At 34.4% G+C, this 21,306-nt stretch overlaps 2 protein-coding genes and 1 non-coding gene across 3 annotated transcripts; 1 reads left to right on the top strand and 2 right to left on the bottom strand.

The window, feature by feature from the left end:
• Positions 1–5,657: 5,657 nt before the first annotated feature.
• Positions 5,658–5,764, bottom strand: LOC148294146 (small nucleolar RNA R71). Its single transcript, XR_015836898.1, has one exon. It is a non-coding gene; the product is annotated as a small nucleolar RNA R71 (small nucleolar RNA).
• An 8,539-nt stretch (positions 5,765–14,303) lies between these two features.
• On the top strand, positions 14,304–16,515 carry LOC110756804 (orotidine 5'-phosphate decarboxylase). The gene is made up of 7 exons (XM_021958262.2): positions 14,304–14,536; positions 14,649–14,895; positions 14,995–15,114; positions 15,207–15,365; positions 15,663–15,835; positions 16,119–16,224; positions 16,300–16,515. The coding sequence occupies exons 2-7, from the start codon at positions 14,683–14,685 to the stop codon at positions 16,327–16,329; spliced, it is 801 nt and encodes a 266-aa protein (XP_021813954.1). The 5' UTR covers positions 14,304–14,536; positions 14,649–14,682; the 3' UTR covers positions 16,330–16,515.
• Positions 16,516–16,700: 185 nt separating this feature from the next.
• On the bottom strand, positions 16,701–20,098 carry LOC110756802 (inactive rhomboid protein). Its single transcript, XM_021958259.2, has 7 exons — positions 19,622–20,098; positions 18,879–19,088; positions 18,579–18,725; positions 18,022–18,141; positions 17,847–17,933; positions 17,153–17,753; positions 16,701–16,938 (listed from the first exon to the last, which is right to left on the bottom strand). Exons 1-6 carry the CDS (start codon positions 19,976–19,978, stop codon positions 17,157–17,159), a joined length of 1,518 nt encoding a protein of 505 aa, XP_021813951.1. The 5' UTR covers positions 19,979–20,098; the 3' UTR covers positions 16,701–16,938; positions 17,153–17,156.
• Positions 20,099–21,306: the final 1,208 nt, after the last annotated feature.

The following is a 21,306-nucleotide window of genomic DNA, read 5'->3' as shown; positions in this document are numbered from 1 at the left end:
AGATAAAAGAAACCGTGTACAATTATGAATTAAAACCAAAGGATGTTTGAACTTTGAAACAAGGTTTTAATTATAAAAACAATAATGAAACCAAAGCTGTCATTTAATAGAAGTGTGAATAAACTTGGAGTAAATCTATATGTATGCAATCTACTCATAACTCTCAAGTATTCAAGATGACTGATATAAGTTTTTGAATATTAATAACTGATGTGAAAACATTTCAAAAACATAAACTTGGAAACATATAATAAGACTGAGAATTAAAACGTGATATAGATGCACATATGCTTCACCTTCTTCATTGAGACTATGTTGAATATTTATGGAGAAATGAACAGCAAGTTTCAATGAAGAAGAGTTTAATCAACAAAATTGGTTCAGACAAGAAACCAGTATTCAAGAAGATATTTGATTAAAGAATATAAAACATTTGGTTTCAAGAAGAATCTATGTTAACTTCAAGAAGAATAATAGTTTCAACAAGTTTAACTATTGATTCGAAGAAGAACAATAGTTTCAAGAAGTTTAACTGATCAGAGAATGTAAGATGTAGAGGATAATTCTATTTTATCATTTCAGAAATCAAGTGCATAAGATATTATAATAAACTATTAATTGATTCTGCAATGGATGGACTAAAACAAATATAGGATGGATTGATATAGAATGAAACATAAAACACATTTTAAAGTTGTATCAATCCATGTATATCAATCCCTGTGAATGTATGAAAAGTAAAAGATGGATTAAAACAGACAGGGGGACGATTGATACAGAATGAAAACGTAAAACGAATTTAAAGCTGTATCAATCCTTATGTATCAATCCATGTGAATGTATGTAGTGAACTTACCTTGATCAGTTACTGAGATAAGTTGGAAACCAACAACCACACTTAATCTAACCTAGAATCTATCTTAAATATTCTAAGTAGATTACATTGGTTTTGTTGGTTTAAGAGAAGAGACAAATACAACAAATATAATCCTTACAAAATTTGTGAGATTTGTGTCATAAATTTCGAAAGCAAAATGAATAAATTGGTGGTTTCTATTTCGCATTTGATGCATTAGTAGATTATCAACTATTCAATTAAAACTTGAAAGTTACACTCATTCTTTCCCCTATCACTAAAGATTTTGTTCTCACTTTTGTTACTCCTCCCTCCCATCTTCCCCTTACATCTTCCCTCTCAATCTCATCTCTACTTCCATTCTCCTTTTTTTCCTCTATATTCTCGCACAAAAAATAAAAAATAAAAACTAAAATTGAAATAGTTATCAAATGAGCCCTAAATCTACACATCTTAATTAATAATATTGAGCTAAAAAGATAAAAAGATCCCCATGCCATTAATCCACCAACTGTTACGTGCCTCTATCTTCTTGGCAATGAACTTTTCGTTTATTCCTTTGCCAAAAAAGAAAAGAAAAGTAGTATAAGTGAAAATTGCCACCCATTTTGGAATACATTATTATTATTATTATTAAAGCATGCAAATAAGGTCGTAGTTTTTGCTCACCAACTCTAATGGAAGAAAAAGGAGCTAGCAAGTCAAAGACAGCTGTTGGCCTATAGATGAAGATTATGTGTTGGACGGTGAACTTGGAAGTTTTATAAGGGTAGGTCTTGTACGTAGTTTTCGAACTTAAATATTTGTCGAGAGAGTAGGGAAGCCTTTTCTTCCATTCTATGGACACACACGGTTTGAACTTTAATAAGAAAATGAGACCCACTCTTTGATTTTTCCATATGACATAGAGATGTTTGAAACTTTGAAGCCTCTTTCATGGATTTTACTGTTAAGGATTGGCTAATGACGTCTAACTTCAGTCGTTGAGTCGTATATCTAATAGACAGTGGAGATTAAAATTCCTCAATCAGTTCCCCCGACGAATATGGGTCTATACCAACGAACATTCATTGGGAAAGGTCTAATCCGGCAAATTTTGTCGGCATAGACTTCTACTGACGAAATTTCGTCGGGAGAGGTTATTTTTTCTTTTAAAAAAAATATAAAATTAGTTTCTTTACATTATTTTTTGGCCAACTTCTTTAGTTTAATATATGAAATTAAGTAATATCTTAGCTCTTTTTAATTACTTTAATTAATAGTTATGTTTTAATTATTATTATTTTAAAAATAATTAGGAATTAAATATTTTACTAATTTCATAAATTACTTAATAAATTGAAATTAATTATTTTAAATTATTTTGTAGACTTTGTTTTTTATTTTCTTTATACAAAATTAGTTTAGTTTAGTTTAATATTTTCAATTAAGTATATCTTAGCCTTTTTAATTATATTAATTAGTAATTATATTTTAATTATTATTTATTTAGTGAATAATTAGTATTTAAATATTTAATTAATTTCATAAATTACTTAATAAATACTAATTAATTATATTTACTTATCTTAAATAATTATGAGGATTTTAAAATTATTTTTAATTTCCAAATTTATTTTAAAAATAGTTTCAATTGTTTAAAAATCTTAGAAAATTATTTTAGTATTCCAAAAATGAATTTTAGCCTCCAAACCCTTAATTCAATTCTCGAACCAAAAATCATAGCTTCTAAACTTGTTCCAAAATTGTTCGCAAGCCTCGAAACCTAATCGTAAACCCACTGTAGGACTCGATTAGGCTTGGATACTCACTTAACTCAACCTAGGACTTTACGATTAAGGTTTCGATCTCAATCTTGGGTTAGTACGATGTAACCGGACCTCACATAGACTTATCTCGGCGAATTTTGTCAGCATAGACCTACCCCGCAAACTTTTTCTATCTTGATGAACTTTGACGAGATAGACCTATCCCGATAAATATGTGTCGCAATATATCTTTCCCGCCAAAATTTTCTTGGGATTCCAACAACAAACCACTTGTTAAAATCTTCCTTAAGGCGTACTCAACTAACTAGGGTTAGGTCTAGTTACGTCGTACTAACCCTAGGTCGAGTTACGTGAGTATCTAAGCCTAATCGAGTCATAAGTGCCCTAGAGTAGGCTTATGGTTGGAGTCCGAGGCTTGACAACGGTTTTCGAACAAGTTTGGACCTGTTCACTATATCATCCATTAAAATGTTGAACTTTGAAATTTCGTACCTTCCATGGAGGAGGTTGCATTAGATTTGGGAGTTGGTATGCAGGAGCTTCTGTATGATTTATATTTCTTTCCTGTCAATTTACTGTCCCAATAATGATCATTAAACTTACTTTTATTTGAAAATCCCTTAAGAATCTAGCAAAGCAAAGAACCAAAATCGAGCAGCTTTACTATTGTTGTGAAAAACATAGCTGAGGAAAATCCTGCAGATGGAGATGTAATCAAGGAGCAAGGCACGGCATTATCAAACAGCCACTCGGCCGTGGAGGACTCTCAAAATAACCAACAAGATATAAGCAAGAGCAAGGAGGATGGCACCAAAACAGTACCATATTTACAAGTTTTTCTCCTTTGCTGAATCCTTGGATTACATGTTAATGTATGTTGGTACTGATGAGCACATAAACTATCACATTTATTATCCCTAAATATATTTGTTAGTAATTGATTTTCTTACAATTTTAGTTAATTAGGTTTGTTTTTCACTTTTGCACTTGCTTACATACCCATTACATAATTGATGATGATTTCATTATTTTATCTTAAGGTTGAAGAAGATTATTGGATGCTAGTAGGCAAATGGTGGCAAGATTTATTAAAAAGATTGCAAGATGCACCACCTTGCCAAAGAGAAGAGAAATGCATGTAAGTGCATGATCAAGTGTTCAAGTGGAAGACATATTCAATTCATGCATGGAGTGGATGAAGCAACAAACATGATGGTGGCTTGAAGATGTGGAATCATGAACTATTAAAATTGTGAGTTAAGCAAATGAAATGAAGGATGATGAGAAGAGGTGCAACACTTAACCAAAAGAAAAGATTGAATAACAAAAGCAAGTAGAAGTGGAGCAACAATTGAAGAAAAGAAGAAACAATGAAGAGATGGGTTACGGTTGTGCATTGAAAGATGAAGAATTTGGAGAATGGAGTCATCAACACTATGGAATAAGTAATGGAAGCAAATTGGCAATTGGTTTGATGCAAGTGGAATACATATTGAATTCATGAATGGAGGGATTTAATGAATTTAGAATTGCTCCCATTTTCCTATAAATAGGAGGAGCTATGGCATTGTAAAATCACACCAAGCTCCACAACTCTTGAGCTTTCTCTCTTCCCTCCATCTTTCTAAGTTTTAATTTTTGTTTTTAGTTTTATTTTATGGGGAACTAACTCCCTAGCTAAGGCTAGGGGGAAAGCTTTTAATATGAGTGTGTAATTGTTATTAGTTTGATCCAAACTTAAGCTTTAATGTGAATTTGTAGTTTTTGTTCAAATGGAATTTGTAGTTTTCTTTTTAATTAATTGATGAATGTTTGATAATCTATTTCATGGGTTCAATCATGTTTTTCCCATTGTGTAGTAAAAACTTTCATGCTTTTAAAAGAGAAGAGAATTACTAAAGATTAATAGAATTTCGATGAAGTTTATTTTTTTGATAGTTTGTTGCCAATGGTACAAGTTATGCTTAGAATACTTCTAAAGGAAATTAAAAAGAGCTTTAATTATTTTGAACAACTACAAAGGAAAATATTTTGTGGATCAAATTATTAAGAGTTGCATGCTTATGTTAAAAGTGGAAACCCAATGCCTTAGTGTTTTAATCAATTAAATTTTCTTTAAATCAAATCTTGCATAAATCAACCTCTCAATCACACTTGTTCTTTTTCATCTCTGTTATTTTCTTTACACTGTTCTCTGTGGATACGACACTCGGACTTCCGAGCTACACTACTATACGACACCTCCCTTGGGTTTTGCAAAGTGAAGCGAACAAATTGGCGCCGTTGCCGGGGAGCGGCTGGTCAAAGAGTACAGAGATCCCCTTGGTCAGAGGTTTGCTGGTTATGTGAAATTCTTCACATATGGTACACTCTTTCCAACTTTCATCTTATTGTTAATAATTTTTTTTTTTAATTTTTTTTTTAATTTTGTTTTTGTTTTTGTTTTTTTATATTTATTTATTTACTTTATGCGACCTAGAGATCATCTAGGAAGGTTTGTCAAAAAGTCTGAAACTGTTAATTTAGAACATTCTGCTTCAACTTCTTCAACTGAAATATCCAACAAATCTGAAAGCATGGCAGCAATTGTGAATGATGAACAAGAAATTGCGAATAATGAACAAATGGTTAATGCTCAGATTGTGAATGATGAAATAAGAGAAGTAGTTGCACCTAGAACTTTAGAGACATTTTTGCATCCTATTCGTGCACCAAATCCTTCATGCATCATGTTTCCACCTAACATGCCAAATTATGATTTCAAACCTGGAATGATTCAACTGCTTCCCATTTTTCATGGCATGGAAAGTGAAAATCCTTATGTGCATGTTAGGGAATTTGAAGAGGCTATTGGCACTTTTTACAATGTTCAACTTGATAGGATTAATTTCATAAGGTTGAAATTTTTTCCTTTTTCCTTAAAAGAAAAGGCTAAAAGTTGGTTGTATTCATTAAGGGCTAGATCCATAGGTTCTTGGGGGGAAATGACTCAAGCATTTTTTAACAAATATTTTCCAAATCACAAGACAATTGCTCTTAAGAAAAGAATCTCAAATTTCTCTAAAAAAGAAAATGAAACTTTGTACCAAATTTGGGAAAAATTTAAAGAGCTTTTGAATTTGTGCCCACACCATGGCTTTGAAAACTAGCGTCTTGCTAGTTATATCTATGAGGGACTTCTCCCTCGTGATCGCCAATTTGTTGAGTCTATGTGTAATGGAAATTTTATGCAAAAAGACCCTGATGATGCCCTAGAATTTTTGGATGAAATTGCTGAAAAAGCTCATCAATGGACTGTCCCCAGTCTAGTTGAAACCACTGATCGTTCAAGAATTGTCACATCTTCTACTAATAAAGGAATTTACCAATTAAAAGAAGAAGATGATTGGAAATTAAAATTTGAGGTTTTGACTAAAGAGATAGCTGCTTTGAAAACGGAAAAATCAAATTTGCCTCAACCTGTTTTTCAAGCTGATGTTAATCAAGTATGTGATTCTTGTTATGAGATTGGTCATACTGTTAAAAACTGCCCAATTTTTCAGGAAATGAAAGGAGCTTATGAGGAGCGTTGTGCTACTGTTGGAAACTTCAAACAACAGTATTCTCCTTTTTCCAACACTTACAATCCAGCAACAAGGAATCATCCAAACTTTCGTTGGAGCAATGATTCACAACCTCAGGTAAGTGATAGAAATTCTTTCAATCATCAGTTTCCTGCAACTAATACATTTAATGCTAGACCTTCTTTGAGCGATACTCTTCAAGCATTTATGCAGGAACAACAGAAGCAAAATCAAAGGTATGATACCTTGTTTGGTCAAATGGTTGAAGAAAATAAAGAAATTAAAAGCCAAATTTCTAAATTGACAAATTCTTTTGCAATAAATGAAAAAGGAAAATTTCCTTCTCAAACTCAACCAAATCCAAAGAATGTTAATTCGTGTGAAACCTCAATTGAACATGCTAAGTCTGTCATTGCTCTTAGAAGTGGTAAAATAATTGATAACACACCTTCACCGAAGGAAGTTGAAAAATCTAAGAATAATGATAAACTTAACATGTCCAACTTGAATGAATCAAATGAATATCATTTTCCTGCTCATTTTCCTCAAGCTTTAAATCCTCCAAAGAAATTGAATCAAAATTCCGAAATTTTGGATGTCTTTAAAGAAGTCAAAGTTAATATTCCTTTGTTAGATGCTATTAAACAGATCCCTTCATATGCTAAATTTTTAAAAGATCTGTGCACATTTAAAAGAAAGCATCAGGTGAAGAAAACTGCATTTTTGACTGAACATGTGAGTGCATTATTGCAACATAAGGTCCCTCCTAAATACAAAGATCCAGGAAGTCCTACTCTTTCATGTGTAATTGGAAAAAATTACATCAATTGTGCTTTGCTTGATTTGGGGGCTAGTGTAAATTTATTGCCATATTCAGTATATTTGCAGTTAGGTCTTGGTGAATTGAAGCCCACAACAATGAAGTTGCAACTTGCTGATCGTTCTGTACGAGTGCCGAGAGGGGTAATTGAGGATGTGTTGGTCCAAGTGGACAAATTTTACTACCCTGTTGACTTTGTTGTTTTAGATACACAACCTGTTTTGCATTCTGAAAATGAAATTCCTGTCATTTTAGGGCGTCCCTTCCTTGCTACATGTGACGCACACATTAGTTGCAGAAGTGGGGTAATGAAACTCAGTTTTGGTAACATGACATTGGAAATTAACATTTTTAATGTTTTCAGGCGACCTTATGAAGATGATGATTGTGCAGTGGTGAACTTGATTGAAGCTCTTGTGCAAGATCAATTTGAGAAGACCAGTATTTCTGAACCTTTAGAGGATCTTTTATTGAATTCTAAAGAATCTGAATTACTTGAGGATCCGGAAATTGCTTATCTTAATTCATTATTTAATTCCTTGCAGGTTGATAAATGGACGCCAAGGTTTGAGAAGCTTCCACCTCGGAAGGAAAAGACATTGCCATCAAATGTGGAAGTTCCTAATCTAGAATTGAAGCCTTTACCCATGGGACTTAAACATGCATTCTTGGGGGCCAACAACACTTTTCCAGTGGTAATATCTGTTGCATTCCTAAGAGGACACAAATTAATGTGCAAACAACCAATTAAAAATACCCGCAAGTGCACGGATCTATCGAAGTATAGATTATGTAAGTACGGGGTCGATCCCACGAAGAACTTGTCGGCTTCCTATAAGTTCTAATTTGAGTACGTAAAGAACACTTAATTGACACACCACAAATGCAAAATGGAAACTAAAAATGAGTAAAGAAGTGTAAAAGAAATGAAACAATACAAGAAAACTAGAGAAAAACACAAACAGCACTTTCTATCACCCTTTTATCACCATTTGGACAGATTCGTTTTTCTATTTTTCCAGTTTCGACCTCTGTCCAGTGTTTTGCCTATAACTTTCCAACCGTTTATCCAAATTTCACGTTCTTTATACGGTTGGAATCAGCACAGAAAATGGAAGAACACAACGCGGACCAAAAGTCCAAAACAGTTACTAAAATAAACAGAATTCAGTAAACAAGACACACAACGTATCAAACACACAACTCACACACACATTGGGGGGGAGGGGTTTTGGTTTGGTTCAAGTGACCTATTTCTATTGCATGAAAGTAAATGGACTTTGAATTTAAATGAGAATAGCAGAGATGAATTATCAAATTGTGAAATTAAAATGTAACAAACACTAGGGTTTCGGAATCCACCCTAAACAATTATACCAAAGTTCATGAATACTCAAGTGATGAACTCTAAATGTGTTGATGAAGATGTTCGCAATCAAGACCATGGGTCGTGGCTCAAGACGCATTGATTCTCTCTAATATACGTAAAGTGCATGGTTCGTGCTACAATACTTGTGCCCTCCCCATAACCGAACCTAGGTATGGTTCGTACTTCGATTCAATTACAAGGAGAACCCATTAAGTTCAAAGAGAATATGAACATCACAAGAATCCTAATAGCATGGTGTTTACATTAGGTATTCAAGAAACCAATTCACATGGATGATTCTTACTTCATCCATTTATTGCTTAGGATAACATGAAGATACACATAATCCCAACAATCTCAAGAAGCATGCTTTCAAAGATGGCCAACCAAGGAAAAACACACATCAAGGATAGATTAATTTGGTGAATTGGAATTCATCAACAATATCTAGAAATTCATACACTCAAGTATCAAAACAATAAGGTAATCATGTTTAGGGCTTCAACCTAAGCCCTAGCTATGGAGTTTAGTTGCTCATACTTATTCCAAATACAAATTCAAAATAAAATTAGAAAGAGTTTACAGATTTTGAGAAAATGATGAAAGCTTCAAGGTCATCAATGGTGGAAGCCTTCTTCTCCACTTTGCTTGGCTGCACCTTGGCTTCTCCTAGCTCCAAACTCTCCAAAATCTGCTCTCAATGTGTAGAATCATAGAATGAATTGGCTACCCACGTTCAAAACCTCTCCCAAAATCTGATTGCACTTTCCTTTCCATTGCCCATCAATTTCCAGCTCACAAATATAATATAAAACTCATACTTTCCTTAAAGCCTTTGCCCTTGTCCCCTTGCCATGATGAAGCTTTGTCCTCACAAAGATGCCAAAAGCTTCAGAAAATATCTCATTTACAAAGGTAATTCCTTGTTACCAAGAGTTATGGTAACAAGAAATTAAGATGACACAAAGGAGGTAAAAGCTGGCCAAATCCGGATTTCCAGAGCTGTGGTAACATGCTGGATTGGTTGGATAGGCAATACTTGTCCAATGGAGCTCAAATTTGGATATGTTGTAGTTAACATCCATTGGAACAAGTCTCATGAAGATCATGACCTCATCCGAGCACCAGACCATGTTGATCCCAGGCCAAGAAGTTGACCTACGAAAATGAACAAAAACAGAATTTATAACTAATAATGCACTTTTAGCTCATTTTCATCACAACCAAGGTAAAATCTAAGAAAACACAAAAAAGAAGTAAAAAGCTATAAAATGTCAAGAACTAACTCAAAATAGTGGGTGAATAACATGAAAAATCATGTGTAAAAAATGAACCGAACAATATCTTCTGAACTTGACTCTTTGCAAGAAGGTAAGTTACTTAATGTGTTGAATTCTCATAGATCTGCCATTGGTTGGACTCTTGCTGACATTAAGGGAATTAGTCCTCTTGTTTGTACTCATAAAATATTTTTAGAGGATGAAGCCAAGTCTTCCAGGGAGGCACAGCGTAGGTTAAACCCAATCATGAAAGATGTTGTTAAAACTGAGGTGTTGAAATTAATAGATGCAGGTATTATTTATTCCATCTCTGATAGTAAATGGGTAAGTCCTACTCAAGTTGTACCTAAGAAATCTGGCATAACTGTGGTTAAAAATGATAAGAATGAATTGATACCTACTAGAGTTGTTTCAAGTTGGCGCATGTGCATTGATTATAGAAAGCTAAATTCTGCAACTAGAAAAGACCATTTCCCTTTACCTTTTATTGATCAAATCTTAGAAAGGGTAGCCGGTCATGAATTTTATTGTTTCCTAGATGGATACTCAGGCTATTATCAAATTGAAATTGCCATTGAAGATCAAGACAAAACTACTTTTACATGTCCTTTTGGTACTTTTGCTTTTCATAGAATGCCTTTCGGATTATGTAATGCTCCTGCTACTTTTCAAAGATGCATGATCAGTATTTTCAGCGATATGGTTGAGCAATTTCTTGAAGTTTTCATGGATGATATATCTGTTTTCGGTGATTCTTTTGATAATTGCTTGAGTAATTTGGAAAAAGTATTGGTTCGATGCCAGGAGAAAAACTTTGTTTTAAATTGGGAGAAATGTCATTTTATGGTTTCTTCTGGAATTGTTCTTGGTCATATTGTTTCTAATAAAGGAATTGAAGTGGATAAAGCTAAAATTGAATTAATTTCAAAATTGCCAGTTCCAAAAACGGTTAAAGATGTCAGATCATTTTTAGGTCATGCTGGTTTTTACAGGAGATTTATTCAGAATTTTAGTGCAATATCTAGACCCTTGTGTAATCTCCTATTAAAAGACAGTAAATTTGAGTGGTCTGATTCATGTCAAAAGGCTTTTGATAAATTAATTGAAATGCTCACATCTGCTCCAATTATGCAACCACCTAACTGGACTTTACCTTTTGAAATTATGTGTGATGCCAGTGATTTTGCGGTTGGAGCTGTTTTAGGGCAAAGAAAGGATAAGAAGCCACATGTCATCCATTATGCAAGCAGAACCTTGAACAGTGCTCAGATGAATTATTCTACAACTGAAAAAGAACTCCTTGCTGTGGTATTTGCTTTGGATAAGTTTCGTTCTTATATAGTTGGATCACCTATTGTTATTTTCACTGACCATGCAGCTTTAAAATACCTTTTTGAAAAGAAAGATGCTAAAGCTCGACTGATTAGGTGGATCCTACTACTTCAAGAATTTGACATCACAATCAAAGACAAAAAGGGAGTAGAAAATGTAGTGGCTGATCATTTGTCTAGATTGAGTTTTGAGGATTCCATTGAAACATTGCTTATTTCTAAGTTTTACACATTGAGGACAATGTTTCATTCAAGATGGGGGGGAGTGGAATTAGTTATCACAATTTGTTTCTAAAATTTTCTCCTTAAAAAAATTAAAAAAAAAAAATTTAAAATTTAAAAAAAAAAAACCTCTATGCTTGTTGTCATCGAAATATATTTGCATTAAATTGAGATTTGATATTCATGCATGAGTTTAAAATTGAGAACACTTGAGCGATACGATAACTAATCCAGTCTTTAGTCTTTTTCATTTATTTCTACTTAATGAATGATTTATGAGCTAAGCTTTGAAAAATTCACACTCACACTAATGCGCTTGAGAAGATAGAGTTTGAGATTTATTGTATTTATCCTTGTTGTCTTAAAAAAAAAAAAAAAGAAAAAAGAAAGAAAGAATAAAAAGAATAAAAAGAGAACTTTCACTTAGTAACCGGGCCTCTTGCCTAATCAGTAGTGAGTGTTCGCGTCAAACCGTGAAGTTCTTAAAAATAAAAAAAATAAAAAAATAAAATGCATGTGTGACTTGTTTAGCTTTGTAGCCTTTTTAACTCGAGTTATTAAGCTCATCGGGGTGTATCAACACCTAATGCCTTAAAGCCTTTGTGTTTGAGAGTCATTGGCCTAACACTCGCTACATGGGTTAATTAGAAAGCTTAAGGGAGTTAAACATTGCACAGTCCACATAATTGCATGTATATATTTATTATTAAAAAAATAAAAAAATCTAAGATAGCAAGGATGGTGTGATTATGATTGAATTTTTGTCTTCTCAACTGTGTTAGTTCACTTTACACCAAAGAAAGCAAATGAAAAGTTTATTAATGGTGATAAATGACTTTGACTTTAGACAGGGAGAACTTAAAGTTTTGGATTTGTGTTCGCTCTTTTAAATTTGTTCATGAATTGAGAATTTTGGTTTTTGAGCTTTAACATTCTTGATGATGATTTGGCAGGAGAGTTACTTAAAATTTCAGATGTTTGTGGGTATCATCCCTGAAAACCCTCACGAGACTACAACTCGTCCACTAGGGCAACCTAGAGGTTTAAAGGCTTATTGCATATGCTAAATGCAATCGAGATCCCTACAAAAGTGGCTTAGTTAGTTTTCATTTATGCTTAGTTTTTAAATTTTAGTTTGCTCGAGGACTAGCAAATTATAGGTTTGGGGGTATTTGATGAGCACATAAACTATCACATTTATTATCCCTAAATATATTTGTTAGTAATTGATTTTCTTACAATTTTAGTTAATTAGGTTTGTTTTTCACTTTTGCACTTGCTTACATACCCATTACATAATTGATGATGATTTCATTATTTTATCTTAAGGTTGAAGAAGATTATTGGATGCTAGTAGGCAAATGGTGGCAAGATTTATTAAAAAGATTGCAAGATGCACCACCTTGCCAAAGAGAAGAGAAATGCATGTAAGTGCTTGATCAAGTGTTCAAGTGGAAGACATATTCAATTCATGCATGGAGTGGATGAAGCAACAAACATGATGGTGGCTTGAAGATGTGGAATCATGAACTATTAAAATTGTGAGTTAAGCAAATGAAATGAAGGATGATGAGAAGAGGTGCAACACTTAACCAAAAGAAAAGATTGAATAACAAAAGCAAGTAGAAGTGGAGCAACAATTGAAGAAAAGAAGAAACAATGAAGAGATGGGTTACAGTTGTGCATTGAAAGATGAAGAATTTGGAGAATGGAGTCATCAACACTATGGAATAAGTAATGGAAGCAAATTGGCAATTGGTTTGATGCAAGTGGAATACATATTGAATTCATGAATGGAGGGATTTAATGAATTTAGAATTGCTCTCATTTTCTTATAAATAGGAGGAGCTATGGCATTGTAAAATCACACCAAGCTCCACAACTCTTGAGCTTTCTCTCTTCCCTCCATCTTTCTAAGTTTTAATTTTTGTTTTTAGTTTTATTTTATGGGGAACTAACTCCCTAGCTAAGGCTAGGGGGAAAGCTTTTAATATGAGTGTGTAATTGTTATTAGTTTGATCCAAACTTAAGCTTTAATGTGAATTTGTAGTTTTTGTTCAAATGGAATTTGTAGTTTTCTTTTTAATTAATTGATGAATGTTTGATAATCTATTTCATGGGTTCAATCATGTTTTTCCCATTGTGTAGTAAAAACTTTCATGCTTTTAAAAGAGAAGAGAATTACTAAAGATTAATAGAATTTCGATGAAGTTTATTTTTTTGATAGTTTGTTGCCAATGGTACAAGTTATGCTTAGAATACTTCTAAAGGAAATTAAAAAGAGCTTTAATTATTTTGAACAACTACAAAGGAAAATATTTTGTGGATCAAATTATTAAGAGTTGCATGCTTATGTTAAAAGTGGAAACCCAATGCCTTAGTGTTTTAATCAATTAAATTTTCTTTAAATCAAATCTTGCATAAATCAACCTCTCAATCACACTTGTTCTTTTTCATCTCTGTTATTTTCTTTACACTGCTCTCTGTGGATACGACACTCGGACTTCCGAGCTACACTACTATACGACACCTCCCTTGGGTTTTGCAAAGTGAAGCGAACAGGTACAATCAGTGCTATTGGAAATGGGGCCTCTTTGCCTCTAATGACCATCATCTTTGGAGATGTGATTAATTCCTTTGGAGAAATTGGGAATAATAAAGACGGCAATGGTTGTAGGTTGAATATGGTGAGTAAGGTGTATTTATAATTATTAAAATATTACATTTGTTTCACAATCCTTTTTGGTCATTTTATATTAGGATAAATTTGTAATTCAATAAATAATTTGATAGTAGGATGTAATCAGTTAATTTTGAGTTCGTTTAACAACACTCATTTAAAAATCACATAAACCGAATCTATATTAATTTATAATTTTAGATATCTGAAACTAGACGTATGATGAACGGATCTGATGAATCCTGCGATATGTAATTGTCACTTGCTGAGCGAAACGGCGTCGCTTGTGAAATATATTTGAAAGTTGCCTGCTTTATAGTCTGTCACAAGACAAAAACTAGTAAATCAATGACGAGTGAAGCGACGTCGTTGTCAGGGTAATAACAAGCTGGGAAAAATCCGCCAAAGCAGAGGAGGATTCTCATACGCCAGTTAACAATTAGCAGCCAGAAATATTCTCGAAATTTAGAATCAAATGGAATCTCTCCATCTCCATATGATAATTGGTGGCCTCAGAGTCCCTCAAATATTCAATAACATCCCCAAAAATCCTTATTTGGATATCATTTCTTTCTGTCAAGACCATGTTTGGTTCCCGGGAAAATTGAGGAGCAGAACAGATAAAGCAGCAAGCTTTCTTTCCCAGGTTTCATATTTCACTTCAATCAATCAATTTTCATTACATATGTGCTTGTTTGTGATTAGAAAACTATTGGGTGTTGCTTAATTTTGATTTTGGTTTTTGGGTTTTCTTAAAGGTTATTGCTTTGTCATGGTCCAAGTACTGCAACCATGCTGATGGTGTATGCTGTAGGAGCTATTACATGCTTAGACTCAAATATACAACTGCATGAGGCATTGCCCTGCAAGACTACCCATGTGAATTTCTTGAACAAAATTTCAATTTGTCTTAGCTCAACTGGAGCTCCTTGTAATTCTATACTCTCTGCCTCCTGCTTTTCTTGGAGAAACCGTGTTCAGCTAAACAGCCCCAAGAAATGGCTTGTAAGTGTTTGTGCTAGTTTCTCTCTTTTCTCAAAGAATTTTTTTTTTCTTTTGGGATTTATTGGAGTGTTTTATGTGTTTTACTATGACCCATTACAGTGCAGGATGCATGATTCGAGTTCATCAGATGATGAGTATCGATCCTCACGCAACATAGCAATCAGTTTGTTTAGGCGGTACAGGAATGTGGTTGACCGTGGAGGAGGTGCCAACCTAAAAGTACTTTCAGTGTTTTTCATGAACTGCATATTTGTGAGGTTTGCTTTGTATACTTTCTTTTCCGATTACCGTGTTTGTTTTTGGTTGATCAGGAGTTCATCAGTGCTGGGGTGAATGCATATGCGCTGGGCTGCACAGATGAGGGGTTAAGGAAAGAACTTGTTGATATGAAAGAATCTGGTGTTGAAATTGAAGGAATACAAAGCTATGGTGGAACCACCAGTTTGAAATCCAAGATTGCATCAGAAGAGGTAAGTCACTCCTTCCTCCTTGAACTCGAATTAAAATGGAACCTTGTTTAGCATATATTCATAAGTTATCTGATTGTCTTAAGATTGTAAAAATTAATTCTGTAGCCATTCTCCTTAGAAACAAAGAGGTTAATCTGTTCATATTTGAGATCTATTTACTAGTCATCGTCTAGTGCCGGAAATTTGAGAGGCTGGCAATGCGTGTTAAGGCTTCTGTTGGTCATACATTCTACTGTGTGTGAGGTGACTAGTTAACTAAGTGGAATTCCATTCTCCCTTTTTGTTTTCACAATGCAGGTTGAGGAGTGCATTCTGTGGTTGAGCATTATATTCATCACCATCCTGTGTACACCACAGCCTACAATAGTTAGGTGGTCATCCACACCTCCAGTGTCAGATGAAGAAAGGCTTAAGTGGAAAGGTTTTTGTGCACTCATAGCAAATGCGTATTACGTGAGAGGAATGGCATGGTAAGATGCTTTCAGCATAGTCAATTCCTACTTTGAGTTATATATTGTTATTCGTATTAAACATGGATGCATTGATGTGTCCAAATCCTTGCTTGAAATTCATGTAATTTCTTATGCAAGCTCACCAATGCATATGTTCCTCAAGCACTTCATGCTAAGACAGCAAATTATCAACTTCCATTTGGCCTTTTCAATAAGACTATCAAGCATTTTTAACTACTGTTTTCTCACAATATAAGTAGTTTCTGAAGGTTCGCCTTTTTGCATAAATTTTTTGTTGAAGGCTTCCGGTAAAGACTCTTCAACTAGAGCAAATGGCAGTGGTTGGACATGCTGAGGAACCTTCAGTTGTTGCAAGTCGAATGCGATTAGTTTTTAGCACACTTGAGGTTAGATAACTAGAGTACATTTTCCAAGTAACTAAATGAGAAGGTTATGTGTTAATGAATTATTTGCATGTGCAGGTTGTGAGTCCACAGTGGCCTAGAGTATAGTGCTTCAATTTCAAGAACAGATGTCATGCTGGCCTTACTATTAAATTTTCAGTATGTAAATCAATGTAGCCTAAACATTCTTCTATTTAGAAAGGAAATGGGGGGAAATACTATAGTGAAGAATGTCACTGTTTTTGTTCAGGTTATTTATCACATGCTCTTCCAAGGGTTAGAAAAATTTGTTTAGCTGCTATTCCATTGCTGTTTTTCTTAAATAATCAATGCAAACATCTAGGGAAGATTGGTCACAGCAACTTACAAAGCGAGTCATCTACATCATCATTTCTACCCCCTTCTCTCTCCTCTATGTGGGTATTGACTGGAACATCTATGGGTTGATTGACTTGCACCACAAGTTTCCACATTCATGCTGTATAAAACATAATTTACTGTAAAATAATGAGATCATCTTCTACCGAAAGAGCCATGTTCCCAAGTTCTGCAGCTCTGCAATTCTATATCTAACGACAGCAGCATCATTAACATGACAATTCAAAAATCTCTCAGCACCTATAACATATATACTAGCCTGATTCTTATATCTACTCAAAAGTATCATCCACGGGGATGGATGAACTCCAAATTGCATGCATCATTTTCCACATCAACCTACAAAAGGTAGACAACAAAAATAGATGAGAAAAGTTGAAAACCTTAGACCCTCTTCTTGAATACATTTGCTTTGAGAGTTTAGCTTCATTGAAGACGTAGTTGGGTCCCTTTTCCACTTGTTCCAAGACAAAAGACAATTTTTGAAAAGAAAAATATTACCCAATTGACCTACAAAATTCATTTTAATATTGATCACAACATCATCCTCTACCTTACTAAGCCCATCTCTTCTGTGGAGTTGCTGGAGTAGCATCCTTTCGTCCAGGGAGAGAACGCCTTTTAATTATCTTTCTCGAATCTGCACCAGCTGATAATTGCCTTGGCCTTGAAGAATGAATTGTACTGGAATTTTTTATAGGACTCATTGGCTGAGATTTTGGACTCGCTGGTTGAGATTTTGGACTCATTGGCTGAGAGTTTTTGCTTACTGAGTGTACTGGCCTTGGACTCATTGGCTGTGGTTTTTTGCTTACTGAGTGTACTGGCCTTGAATTCATAGTTATCTCTTTTAGAGGATTCAATGACTGATATTTTATGTGACTGGCAGTTGGTTTCACCATAGAAATTGAGGCTTTTTCCGGCACTAGTTTTTGGCTTGTTGAAACAGAGTCATGAACCTGAGGAACCTCTGGATATGCAGAACTAGGAGGAGCTTTTGTTCGATTCACAGGAGAGCAGTCTGAATCAGAGGATGAAGGGCTAGTAGTACTATCCATATCATAAAGGAGGTTGTCTGTCATGTGCGGAATTTGTATATCATGTGAGTTTGAGGAAGAGAAAGAGGGTCTCTGAAGCCTTGTAAGGTGTACTACCTGTATTTAGATATTTAGACATAATTAATTCAAAAGGCAAAACACCTTTTCCCTAAATTCTGAAACACCATGTCTCACCCAGCAGCTCCTTACCTTTTGTTCTAGAACCACCATGTCCCTCTTTAGTCTTGTAATCGTTGAGTTCTTCCTACGAATTATGTCTTCCAACTCTGCAATCCTCTGTCATGAGTGATAAGGATAACCCAGATCAATCAAAGAAAAAATTTGGAAAGGAAAGAAGGAAACGAGAACAAAACAGGGAGGTTACCCTTGAACCAGCATTTTCAGATGACTGGAGTAAAGTGGTTAGGTCCTGTATAGTCCCATCTTTCTCTTCACAATCCTTCTTGAGATTGTATATGTCTTGTTCAATGGCTAAGGTGTTTAGCTGTGGAAATTACAACAAATTACATCAAGCACATGAAAAGTGATACCTTAGAAAATAGAAATTGTTTGATAATTTAGGCAACATATAATTCCATTGGGTAGTGACAATTTTCAAATAGCATTGAAAGAATGGCAACAAAAGGAAAGTGAGTTAAAAACTGCCATTGAAACATGGATCTAGCAGTTCAACATTTGCTTGGGACGAAAATCAGTTAAGAGCTTCGAAACTCTTTTTCTACCCAGAAATTTTTATGAGAAACAAGTGTTTAAACGAGAAACTTATGGAATATTTGGTTACCTTTGTTGCAAAAACTATGCTTTGCTTAACTATAAGAATATTATAAACTTTATATCAGCATGGCTATATCTTTATATCAGTTCCTTGACAAAGGTCCAATGAATTTGAAATGATAAATGTACATAGGAACCTTCCATTACCTGGATGTCTGCAGCAGAAGTGACACTTGATGCCAGGTCTGATAAATCAGACATACGGCGCTCCTCTTGCTCTTGTACAATTGGGAGAGACATTTTATATTGCAGTATCTCATCCCCATTGGAGGCTTTCATAACATTGTTACCCATCTGACAAAAAAAAAACATTGTTACCCTCATACCAAATTAAGAGATGAGCAAGATTCAAGATTTCAGCCTTACCATCACAAACTGTGATTTCCTAGTTTACATTACAAAATAACACTAAAGAACCTATTTAGCTGACATAGAACAAATTCTTACCCCCAACCCATTTTGAAGGTCACGATGTTGATCACAAAGCCAACAACCACAATCAACAAATTTGATTTTATGAGAACCAAACGATTCATTGCGTTGCAATTCTGCGTTTTCGAGGGTGGAAGGGTCCACGGTTGCTGAGTGGTCCTTAATGTTATTCATCTGCTCGCACAGGCTGTCAAGCTTCTGCTGCATGCTTGATAATAGCTGATCCTGGTAACAGAATACAAATAATCACTCATAGATTCAGGAAACAATGTTTCATCAATTGAAGTTGCTCAGCATTTAACAAAATATCCTAAGGAGATTCAATTGACTAGAAAGATTGATGTTTTACTCAAGGAATATCAAATCTGAAACAATACAACAAAAACCAAAAGCAGTATCAGTAAAAATAATCATATGTCAATTTAGAAGTAGACTGTAGGCCTCTATTAAATTTAGAAATTTAAAATTATAAATGTTAAAAAAACCAAGCTTTTACAAGATCCAAAGGGAATTTAGACAAACACATAAAAAAATCTTGAATAAAATCAGAATGGAATTGATATTGAAAAAAAAACGTCCAATGACAACTCCATAACAAGAAACGTTAAGATAAGTATAAAGAATTACGCAAGAAATCATCAAAGTACCAACATTTATTACTGAGAAAATCTAAAGATTCATTTTTGAAACAAACCCAATTCAACAATTAAAGAGAAAATTCAATCAACCTAATTAATTAAAGCTCAATTATCACAAACCCTAAGTTCCACAGATTTCGTTAGCTGCGTAATGTGGCGGTTTTTCTTCGACTCTGCAGCGGCGACACTTATCACGGCAACAAAGAGGAACCTCTGGATGGGGCTAAACAGCTCCCAAGCCACGGCTTGCTCGGGGTTCAAGCCACCTTTAATGGCTCGAGCCGAGCTGGCCTCGTCGGCATTGACAAGCAGACCATCGAGGGAGACCCATGCCAGCTTCCGACGAGCAGGCACGGGTCGACTCGTCTCATTGAAGCTGCTGGAGAGGCGGCGCGTAGAAGAGGGTGCCGGTATTGGGGTTAAGGAGACTCTAGCCGAGCCGAAGCCGAAGCCGAGGTCTTGATGGGCTACTTCCATGGCATGAGTGGCGGAGAGGAGAGAGAGAGAGAGAGAGAGAGAGAGAGAGTGATTGAAGCGACCAGGTTTTGAATGCCAAAGTCTGGTTTTTGTTTTTTTTTCGGTGATCTTTTTTTTGTTGGGTTGCGAAGTTTTTAATTCAAATGTTTTTAAAATCGAGAGGGAAACCGCAATAACCGTTTGGCCAACGTCCCTTAAGACCTTGGAATTTTTCTCTTTTCCTTTTTTTGAGTTGCGACTTTTCTGATTTCAATTTGTTTTTCTTGTTTCCAACAACAAAAAAAATTGTTTTTCTTGTTTTAATCTCATTTTTCTTTTTGTAAAAAAAACAAAAGTTTCTCTAACGTTACACAAAAATGGATCCGATATATATATACACACACAAATTGATGTTCTAATAGTTATGTTATACTCTTTAATTATTTACTTGATAATTGAATATTGATACTAATGTACACTTTAAAAACTAAAAAAATTAAAAATTTATAGTGAAAATGCATTGTATTTGGGTGGGGGATAATGCAAATAGATTGTTAAAATGAAATTGTTTTCTCAATAAAACCGATGGCTAGACTCTATCAATTAGTGCTTTAACTTGGTAAGTTTGTAATGGTTTTGACCGTGATTTATATATAAAAATATGCCCCAAGTGATGTGTAAGAGATGAGAAAAGGTTGCAAAATGAGTGACACTTGACTGTGGTGTACGTATAAGAACATGTCCCAAGTGATACGAACCAAATGAGAAAAAGTTGCAAAATCAGTGACACCTAAATCAATTTTTGGAAAAGAGAGGAAAAATCTCATACAAATGGAGAATATTAAAGATTTCATTATATGAATCCCTCATATTTGGAATGGAACTTATGTATGGATTTCCCACTTCGCTTGTATTTCTATTTTCATTTTGTATTAATCGTTCATGAAAAATAAAATTGAATGCTATGAAACAAAATTACAAATAAGGGGGTAACTTTCATTGTAAAAAAATTTAATTACAAACTAATCTAATCAGCTAACAACTCTCTTTATAAACTAATTTATTTGAAACATATTCGGTCTAAAAGGGTGGGCCATAATCAATTGACCTAACTCACTTCAGCGGAAAACAAAAATATCTAATTGTGAATAAAAAAGAAATTTAATTAGCTTTTTTTTTTTAATATTCAATGGGTGCAAAACTTCAAATAGCCAAACCATGTAACATTTTCTTTGATACAATTGACTTGTAGAGGCCCAAAATCCCCAAATTCTCCAAATTGGCCAAGCCCAAACGATTTAGTATACGTTGGCAAAGCCTCAAGTCAACTAAGCTCAGGAGAGAGGGTG

Source organism: Prunus avium, chromosome 6 (assembly GCF_965620075.1).
Source record: "Prunus avium chromosome 6, drPruAviu1.hap1.1, whole genome shotgun sequence".
NCBI classification, from domain to species: Eukaryota; Viridiplantae; Streptophyta; class Magnoliopsida; order Rosales; family Rosaceae; genus Prunus; species Prunus avium.
Note: the sequence above shows the minus strand (reverse complement) of the source record. Positions and strands in the feature narration are given on the sequence as shown.

What these genes read in the sequence shown, in the direction of transcription:
- LOC110756802 (XM_021958259.2), bottom strand. Translation starts at nt 19,978, where the DNA reads ATGGAAGTAGCCCATCAAGACCTCGGCTTCGGCTTCGGCTCGGCTAGA. An exon ending in CTGAAAATGCTGGTTCAAGG is followed by an intron (nt 17,934 to 18,021) that starts GTAACCTCCCTG and finishes CACTCATGACAG; the next exon opens with AGGATTGCAGAGTTGGAAGA. An exon ending in TGGTGGTTCTAGAACAAAAG is followed by an intron (nt 17,754 to 17,846) that starts GTAAGGAGCTGC and finishes ATCTAAATACAG; the next exon opens with GTAGTACACCTTACAAGGCT.
- LOC110756804 (XM_021958262.2), top strand. Translation starts at nt 14,683, where the DNA reads ATGCTGATGGTGTATGCTGTAGGAGCTATTACATGCTTAGACTCAAAT. An exon ending in ACAGCCCCAAGAAATGGCTT is followed by an intron (nt 14,896 to 14,994) that starts GTAAGTGTTTGT and finishes GACCCATTACAG; the next exon opens with TGCAGGATGCATGATTCGAG. An exon ending in GAGGAGGTGCCAACCTAAAA is followed by an intron (nt 15,115 to 15,206) that starts GTACTTTCAGTG and finishes TTGGTTGATCAG; the next exon opens with GAGTTCATCAGTGCTGGGGT.